This window comes from Heterocephalus glaber, unplaced genomic scaffold (assembly GCF_053883595.1).
Source record: "Heterocephalus glaber isolate CG9 unplaced genomic scaffold, H.glaber_assembly_v1.0 deba00001569, whole genome shotgun sequence".
NCBI lineage: Eukaryota > Metazoa > Chordata > Mammalia > Rodentia > Bathyergidae > Heterocephalus > Heterocephalus glaber.
In genome coordinates this window covers 10,450,913-10,460,921 of record NW_028258354.1, presented here as the reverse complement: position 1 = coordinate 10,460,921, position 10,009 = coordinate 10,450,913, and the positions used below count along the sequence as shown (strand labels likewise).

The window sequence follows — 10,009 nt, the reverse complement described above, 5'->3', positions numbered from 1 at the left end:
AAACCAATTTATTGTGTTAACTCTGTCGAAGAATTTTCCCCTCAATAAGTCCTGCTTCACAGTTAGCTGATCTCCTTGAAATTTTGAAGGTGTTCTTTAAGAATTTGTGATTGCATGTTTTTAAGAGTATGTTTACAGCTAATACAAATGATCCTTTGTATTTATCTGAACGAAGTCAGTAAAATAAAATAGGATTGTTTGGTTTCAATTATTCCTATGAGTGAAAACAAAAATGTATCATGTTCTTAGGCAAGATGCCTCAGGAAACTTGAGCCATCTCAAGATGAGTGCAAGGTTCTAGAATTCACATCTAATAAAAAATAAAATTACAGGCCAATATCCTTAAAGAATTTAGATGAAAAAGCCTCAACAAAGTACTAGTAATCTGATGTTGACAGCACATTAGAAGGATCACATATCCTGATCAAATGGAATTACCAACAATCAATAAGGGAGCTTTCACAATATATAAAGTCTTTGGTCTTTTTTAATTATAAAAATAAATTTTTTAGTATGTAGAAACAGTCTTAAGAGTCACATTGCTTTCTCTGAGATCTTGGTTGGTGTCTCCAGGGTTGCACAGTTGATGAAACTAGACTGTGCTCCCATTGTTCATTAATGATAAACTTTCTATTGCAATATCCAAAACACAGAGCAAAAACTTCTCTGGAGTAAGTTACATGGCTGCATATAATTCAGTGATAAATATCCAAGGCATTCATAACAGCCTCAGTTAAGACTAAATTTTTACAGATTGTCTGTAAAATTTTGGAAGGCCTTAGTAACTTATGAGAGGGAACCACTTGTAATCATTTGGATCCAAATATTACAATAATTCTTTAAACATGTATTTAATTGACACTTTGGAAGTATATTTAAGACACTTTGAAGTGAAAAACATTCTTTAAATCTGAGCTGAAGTAGCTAATCAAGCAGAGTTCTCAAATTTTAAAAAATCATGCTATGATGGTATTGTAATTTGTTTTTCCGTTCCTCTAATATGGGACAATGAAATTGCTTTCCTTTTTTCCTACCTGTCATAAAAGTAGTTTTGTTAAATGTCATGGGGATGAAAGAGCATGGATGGACAGAAAATAATAGATATGATTTGCAGAAGACAAGATATGCTAGGTTACCTGGCAATCCCATCATGTGAGGAAAGAAGACCCAGAATGCTGCATGGAATGATGAGGACTATGGAGCTGTGTGTGCTGCAGTAATGAGCTGTCATGTGTTGTGATGTGCAGTTCTTAAATGATAAAGTATGGAAGCAGCATCACAAGAGGTATTCACTCAGGGAGGTGACAGCTGCCTACTTTGGGAGAAACTGACTGTAGCACAAAAGAAGTAACCTTTTTCTATTCTTAAATTTTTTAAATTATAAAAGCATGTCTTGTCATTTTATTAAAATCAAATCGGGAAATATTTGTGCATAGAGTGAAAATCATTCCCTACTTCTGTTCTCACTCTTCACAGATGATCACTGGAAATATCGTGGTATATAATCTTTCAGACATTATTTAGAAATAGATATTATAATAGGTAATTATGATCTATGCAGCATTATGTACATATACCTATTATATATTATTACTTAAGACTGCATTAAGCATAATGCTTGGCACATCGCTCTTTTCATTTATTATCTAGCGGCTCCCTTTCCATAGCAGTGTGCTACGGAGGGTGTCTACTTCCTTCCTTCTCCAAACACAGTACAGAGTATAGCTGATATGCCCAGTCTCAGTCCCAAGATAGTTCTTCCAGAGACTGCAAGGCGGAGTGACAAGCAAAAAGGCAGCTTGCCTGGGTGAGTGTATGGCTAGGCACTGACTAGATCTTCCTATATAACAGTCTTTGTTTCTGTTCCCCCACAACACCTCGGAATGAGAGCTTCAGCCCCCTCAGCCTCCTTCTCCTTTCCTGTCCCTCTGTCTCCCCTCCAAGCCATGGGCCACAAACTCAGGAATCTACAGAAACTTAGCAGGTTAAAGCAAAAATGAAGCTGGGTTGAGGAGCTGTACAACCCTAAGAACTGGGTAACACTAGCCTTGTTTGAAGTGAAGGTACTGTTCACACCATCTGATTACCCCTTTAAAGAAGGAAATAAGCCCAATCTCTCAATTTTTAAGAGAAGCCAGAAATTCAACTTTTTATGAGAAATTTTCTGGACAAATGTTTCTAGTTAAGTTTTAATTTAGCCTGGTACTGTATTTCTCCTTTATTTTATTTTAAAAATAAACTTTATATTTTAGAATAGTTTTTAGCTTTATTGTAAAAATGGAAAAGATACTACAGAGTTCCCACATACCCCTCCCCCTATTAATCTTCCCTGTTATAGACATCTGTATTAGTTACAGTTCTCTAGAGGAAAGGAATCAAATATAAATATAAATATATAGATATACATGTTTATGCAAGGGGATCCAGTAGCTGCTCAGGCCAAGATGGAGCCCACAGAACAAGAGAGGTCAAAGATGCAGCACTAGTCCAAAGTCCAAGGCCTGGAAGAGTCACATGTAGAGTCACCAGTGCAAGTTTGTGCTGGAAGGCTGAAGAAACTGGAGACCATGTTCAAAGGCAATGGTGAAGAGCCGAAGCTCTGCTAAAATGGGCAGATTTCTGCTTTCATTTTCTTTTTTATTCCATGCAGGCTAAAAGCCTAGTGGTTGGCACCACATATCCAGAGTGGGTCTTCCCCCCCCCTAGTTTGTTGGCCTACATGTCAGTCACCCACAGAAACACCCAGGACTGCGCTTTACCAATGTGTTAGGTGTTTCTTAATCCATTCAAGTTGATTAACAGTCAAAATATATTTATATTGTGCTAATATATTAGTATAGTATAGTTGTCACAAATCATTTTTTCCATTTTCAATTTTTATTAGTACATGTTTGCAGTACGTAATGGCCACATTCATTATGGGAAACTTGTACATGTACATACCACATTTCAATTAGTTGTCACAATTCATGAAGCCATATTGATACATTATTATTAATAATAATAACAAACTAAATATTGATAATTATTTAGATTTGCTTAGTTTTTACCTAATGTCAATTTTCTTTTCCTAGATCTTACCCAGGATATCACATTATACTTTTCAGATTTTTATTTTTTATTAGTACTTATTTGCAGTACATGATGATGACATTCCTCATGGGGAATTGATATGTGTACATAACATGTCTTAATTCTTAAAACATCCCCTTCCCCTCTCTTCTCTCCCCCTCCTTCCATTCCTTGGTCCCTTTTCCTTTGCAAAAGTTCATTATATTTAGCTGTTATGTGCCCTTAGGTTCCTCTTGATTGAAACAGCTTCTCAAACTTTGTTTTTGATGATCTTGACAGTTTTAGGAAGTACTGGTCAAATATTTTGTAGAATGTCCCTCAGTTGAATTTTTCTGATATTTTTCTCTGGCTAGACTGTGGTTATGGGTTTTCAGAAAGAAAAACACAGAGGCAAAGTGCCATTCTCATTATATCATATGAAGGGTAAATACTATTAACATAACATTGATCACCTGGATGAGGTACTGTTTGTCAGGCATCTGCATTGTAAATCTACTTTTATCATTTTTCTGTACTATTCTCTGTGAAAGGAAGTCACTACGCACAATTCACATTTAAGGAGTAGGAAGTTATGTTAGGACAAAGTCTCTACACTAATTCCAGTAGCCTCTCCTCTCCTCTGCAGCTTTACTTTATGTAGTTCTAGTTACCCATAGTTAACATCAGTCTAAAAATATTAAGTGAAACTTTCTAGAAACAATTGATAAAGACTTGAACTGCATGTCATTCTGAGTAATGTGATGAAATCTCATGTCATCCCACTTAATCCAACCCAGAGCATAGTTCAGCATATCCGCACTATATAATATGCTGCCTTCCCATTAGTTACTTAGTGGTCCTTTCACTTATAGATTGATTATGACTGTGTCATGGTGCTTGTGACAGTAACACAGTACTTGTGTTCATAACCCTTATGTAGCAGCCTAATACCATGTCACAGTGTCAACATCATTTGCTTCATCTCATCTCATCCTGTAGGCTTTGTATTAGGTCCCATCATCACAAGAAAAGAAGAGTGAATAAAGTATAATAAGACATTTTGAGAGACAGTCCACATTCACAAAACTTTTTTTACAGGGTATTAGTGTACAATGTATTTATTTCATTTTATTATTAGTTATTAATTTCTTACAGTGCCCAATTTATAAATTAAATTTTACTATAGGGGAGTGGCTATAGAAAAAAACATAGAATATACAGGACTTGGTACTATCTGCAATTTTAAGCACGCCCTGGAAGTCTTGGAATGTATTTTGGGCTGGTTAATCTTATCAACAAGGCTAGATTAAGAGACTCCTGGATCTGGATTGTGCAGGCACTACCTCATCAATAGTTTAACTTCAAAGAGAAAATAGTTTAGCTTCATCAATGGGTCAGCCCGTTTGTGAGTTCATAGCTGAGGACATCAGTCATAGTGTTTGATCTTGGAGTCTATGAAGTTCCTCTCTGGCTCTTTCCAACCCACCCTGTCTATGGCCACCATGAAATGAATACCTTTTCTCTGCCATGAGCCTCCTCTATGATGTTTCTGCCTTGAAGCCAACTGACCATGAAATGAAATCTCTGAAACCATGAGCCAAAATAAGCCTCCACTTTTACAGTTGTGTGTGCCATATATTTTGTCCTAACACAGAGAAAGTTGACTCATGGATGAGGAAAAGGGGCTGTGTTTGGGGTTCTCCACGCAATCCTGTATCACCAGCTCTTACCTTCCTTTGTGGTTTCATCCTCACTTTCCTCCCTCTTCCTCATGAGTACAAAGGCTCATTGTACTACAGATCAGCACCCGCAGATCCTATAGAGTGCCATTCTTTGTCTTCTCTGTTCCCACTACTGCTGCTTTCTATGCATGCATGCCCCTTATCTCATTCCCTTGCAGCTTAATTTGCCTTTAACCTACAACGTTGTGGAAGTATCCATTATTTTAGGTGGTCCTCCTACAACCCGTCTGCATTAGGGGACTTTCTCCTGGGTCCCCATATAAATGGTGTATGTCCCCACCATGACATTCATGTTCTGTTTCCCCTGTAGGTTCTAGATCAGTGTCCTACATATAACAGGTATGTAATAGATCTTTATGGAATGAGTGACAGTTAAAGAACAAATAAAGTTGAAATGAACAATAAAGTTGGAAACATAATTGATGAGAGTGAATCACAAAAGAAAAGAAATATAATGGCCTGGAAAATAAATGGGAGAAGTTGATTTGTAATATCTCCTAGTACATTAATTCTAAAATTCTATCATATGCAAATAACTATTGTCACATTTTTATTTGAGTTATTTGAGTAAGGAAATTTAAAACCATAGCTCTATTCTGAGTGAAAAAGCTACCTTGATGTCTTCTTAACAACAGAAAGGAGAAACAAACCTGATTCAGTTCTTAGATGAATGTTCCCACTAAGAGGTACACTCTATTATGTTCAAAAATAGCTGACTGTTGTGTAACACAAAGTATGTCCCTTCCTCTTTTTTAAAAACCAAAAGATCTGAAGTCTGTGATTTTTAAAATAGCATTTTTCTTTACCTAATAAAACAAAATGTTTCTAAGTGTCCTCTGCTGGGGAGAAATAGACAGAGAACATTCTGAAAGGGAAAATAAGTCCTTACAGCAAGATAGATTACCATTATTATCAACATCAAATTCAACTGCTACTGAAGAGCTTCACTCAGGGAAAGTTGAGTTAGGGAGGAATTTAGTTTCTCTTTTTCTCTTAACAAAAATTAAACTGTGTGGATAGTTCTCAATTAGCACTGTACAGTACTGTATTTGATTACAATAACCTGTAGAGGGCGCCCTTGCACCAAGAGCCACAGAGGTTCAATTAAAATCATACCTCCAAGTCAAAGAAAATGTCTGTGTTGTGAAATTACCTTTAACTGAGTGATACTGGCATTACATTGTTAAAGTGTTTTAAAAGTAATGCATTAATACGTTAAATAAATGAATATTCACTGAAACAAAAAGTAATAGCATGTTAGAAAAGTTAAATATTTTAGTATATGTGCTGCCAAAGCAAGCACAAAGAGGTAAATATTTTAAAGGAACAATCGTTGTGAAGCTTTGGATGCAAGCAATTATGATTTACATATCAGACTGAAGCAGTGGATAGGAGAATGAGCTTCAAAACCAGAACAACCAACAGGTACAGTGGTGTACACCTGTAATCTGGCACTCTAGGGGGCTGTAGCAGCAGGATTAAAAATTTGAGACTAGCTTGGAGAATTTAGTTACTTAGTGAGACACTGTCTCAAAATAATAAAAAGGGGTTGGGAATGTAGCACACTGCGAAGGCCCTGGGTTCAATTCCCTGGTACAGTATGGAGAAGGGTCAGGACACCACAGAATGCTGGGACTTGAACCCTTACCAATTGGATATCTGTAGTCAATATACCGGACTTTGAGCGTTATTTTTCCAGCAGTAAAACTGGAAAAATAATCGCTTCTACTTCACAGAGCTGTGAGGATTAAATAAGCACTAAAAAGTACTTTGGAAACGAAGGCACTGTAAGTTCAAATGCCCTAATCAGAGTTCTCCTCTAGTTCTCGTCCCCTTATCTATCAGTTGGATAGCTAGGCATATTTCATCATTGGAAGTGTCCATTCTGTTTTTTTAGGACTTAACTTTTATTTAACTTAACTTTTATTTAATGCATGCACACGTCCAGCTTCTCTTCAGTGGTTTGTTTGCTTTTTCCCTTTTGGAGCATCCACTACTCTACAAAGGGCTGAGCGAAACACCATGCCCAGTCCCAGACACCTACTCCTTGAGGCATTTGTCGCAGCAGCAACTGGGCACTAAAGAACAAAGAGAAGTAAACAAAGCTTTGGTGAGTCTGAAAACAGAATTTTTAAGTTTTGGAAAAACCTTTTGCTTTCATTTTCTTTGCACATCCAAGCAATTAGGCAAGAGATATAAATCCTTTGCCCTGGTGTTCAGGTGGATGTGGGGGTGCTGTAGACACCCCACTGCCTGCTTAGCACATTTCCCACAGGCCGGGCCAGAGCCTTGGTCTTGTTCTCAAGCGCTTGTGATTTCAGCAACTGTGCACGCGCCTCCAATTTTTTATAAACCATCATCAAATGTGAAGATATTCAAGACTTCAGGGGAGCCCTACCTTCAGGGGGTCAGGTACTACTACGTACCAGTATTATCAAAACCTGGAGAGCTCTTCTAGGCGTTGCTGGTCAGAGAAACGCCGGCCACCTGTTGGGTGTCCAGCAAGTGCAGAAGAAATGCGCTGCGCCAAACCGAGCGCCCGCAGCCGGCCCCCCAGGCAGTTGCTCCTCGCTTAGCACGGGAGTAGAAAAGCGAATCATCCTCACTGTCCTTAGCGCCCAATCCACAGTAGCACTCCCCCAACTCTGCCAACGCCCATGCCACTCCTGGCCGAAGAGGAGGCGAGTGATGTCCTTGGGGTGCTTTTGCGTGCGCTCCTCCTAAGGCGTCCCGACCAAAGGTGCCTGGCGGGCGCAGCACTGGCTCTCCCGGACAGGGCGCCCTCTCCCGGGTCTAGGGCTCCGCCCCTGCGCGCCCTACAGCGCCCCCCACCCCACCCCACTGGCGGCCTAGCGGGCCCCGCTTCTGGCTAGCCCCTCACTCGCGCCAACCCTTCCGGCCCTTCCTCTCTCCCTGTATTTGACCCCCTGACGGTTGGCACTGCTGGGTGTTTTGTCAACTCCAGTTTGGTCAGCCTTGCGTCTCGCCTGCGCAACCCCTCCTTCCTCCTTCCCTCCTCTCCAGCTTTCCCAGGCGCACTCGCACCGCAGCCAGGAGGTTGCACGCTCAGCTGTCCAAGTGGAAGCAGCTCTGGCTAAGAGGGCTGAAGCCCAGCCGAGAGCTTAACGGCCGCAGGTGGTCGAGGTGCGGCGGAAGGAGTGGCACCAGCAGCGAGGAGGTCGCCAGCAGCATGGCCAAGAGAAGCTCCTTCCCGTCCGCCGCGCTGCGGCTCCTCAGCATCCTCCCCTGCCTGCTCGCGCTGCGGGCGGAGGCCGGGCAGCCGCCAGAGGAAAGCCTGTACTTGTGGATCGATGCTCACCAGGCGAGAGTGCTCATAGGTAAGGCCCAGGCGTCCGACACCTTCCCCTGCATATACGTCTTTACTCCAGTAGATTAGGGGTATAAGCATTTAGTATATTTTAAAACTTCACTTCCAAAGGCACCGCCCACCCCCCCGAATTGGATGTTTTCCATCTGAAACCTTATAAACTTCTCTCGAGAAGCCAAAGCCCATCACACTTGGTTGTTGTTACCGCCCTACGTTTTAGGTGCGTCCAGCTTTTTTTTTCTTTTCTTGGCACCAGTTAATCCATGCCCGTTCTTTTCCCTGAAAGCATGTGCCTGTTAGCATCCTTCTTCATCTTTCAAGTGGAAAAATAATCTCAGTAGTGTAGTTGGTACCAAAGACAGGTGCTTTGTGAAAAGAAGTGATCCGTACTAATTCTTTGGGGGTTTTTTTTGCATGATACTTCTGATTTGGATTCTTTGCAGTCCACCTAGTTTTATAATTCTGTTTATTAACAGGATTTGAAGAAGATATCCTAATTGTTTCTGAGGGGAAAATGGCCCCTTTCACACATGATTTCAGAAAAGCACAGCAGAGAATGCCAGCTATTCCTGTCAACATCCATTCCATGAATTTTACCTGGCAAGCTGCAGGGCAGGTAAGTTCTGGTAACCAGAAAGGGTGGAGGAAATTACCCTTTGATATTGTACTGCCTGATGGCAAATAGAAATAAATAGTAGTGTATGTATGTAGTATGTTTTACAGTTTTAAAGAGTACTTTCTCATAGGGTCACGGGCTACTGGAAATATAAAGACCTCAAATATTAACATCACCCTGCTTCTGTGATCATCAACACATTAAAATGTAAAATAATACTTAAAAGAATATTTCCATAGTATGTATTAATCACTTGTGACATTGTTTATACTTTAAAACAAAATTTTATGTCTATTTAAGGAGTTTGACATTATATATTTTAAAAAGCTGATATGGTGAATGCTTGTCACTGCAGTATGAATGTTTTATATTTCTGGTAGAAGTTCATAGACTCAAGAGGTGTCATACAAGAACATTGTAATATTACAACCTATTGATTTTCAAAGTTACGATTTAAAATACTTTTCTGAGGGAAAAAGAAAATTGGAATCTATTTTTATGAGGCATTCCTTTTATTCCTTAGCACATTAGCATCTTTGTATGTTACCTTTTATACATTACCAGTATAATATAAATGGAAAGAGAATAAAATGCTTATGTGAATTTGATTTCTATGGTACAATTGGAGAATATAATGGATCTACTACGAAAATCATTGTAATTATAATTAAGAATCACATTCTCTGCTCTTTTTTGTTCTAAAATTATCTAAATGGCTATTTTCAAGAAGAATGTGATTGAGAAAACACTTTATAAAAGTAACTTTAAAATTGAGAAACTACTATGTTTTCCTCTAATTGCCTGTTTGTTTTTTTGTTTTCGCTTTTGTTTTTTGGTACCGGGGATCAAACTCGGGTCCTTGCGCTTACACGGCAGGCATTGAAACCACTGATCTAAATCCCCCGCCCTAATTGCCTGTTATAGTATGGGTGTAATCATTTTAGCTCTTTTTTCCCCTCAATTTTGTTCTTTATTTCTTTTTTTAAAATTCTACTTCTAAAATAGATCAAGTCCAGACCCTTCAGCACTTCCATTGTTATGTGGTTAAAGAAAAACAAAACAAAACAAAATGACATTTTGGATCCACTTAAATTCATGACAGGAAGGCTCTGTATTCTAATATCCCATTTTGCAGATAAGTTCACTGAGGTTCCTGTTATTCTATAGGGAGATTGTTTCTTTCTCCCTGCAATTCTCTCTTCATAGATACTCTTTGACAGTTAAATTTAGAATGCTATGAAATCAGTCATAGGTCAGTGGAATGGCCTTCAT

The 10,009-nt window shown here is 39.2% G+C and overlaps 1 protein-coding gene across 6 annotated transcripts in view; it reads left to right on the top strand.

Moving 5' to 3' along the window:
- Positions 1–7,635: 7,635 nt before the first annotated feature.
- Positions 7,636–10,009, top strand: part of Wif1 (Wnt inhibitory factor 1) — an 84,527-nt gene continuing 82,153 nt past the window's right edge. For 4 of the 6 annotated variants that reach the window (XM_021241525.2, XM_004861111.4, XM_004861112.4 and 1 more), the window contains exons 1-2: positions 7,804–8,131; positions 8,598–8,737. In XM_021241525.2, coding sequence (XP_021097184.1) covers positions 7,984–8,131; positions 8,598–8,737 — 288 coding nt within the window. In that variant the 5' untranslated portion in view covers positions 7,804–7,983. Of the gene's footprint in view, positions 8,132–8,597; positions 8,738–10,009 lie in introns of all 6 variants that reach the window. The other 2 variants (XM_087192246.1, XM_004861109.4) reach the window with 2 other exon arrangements.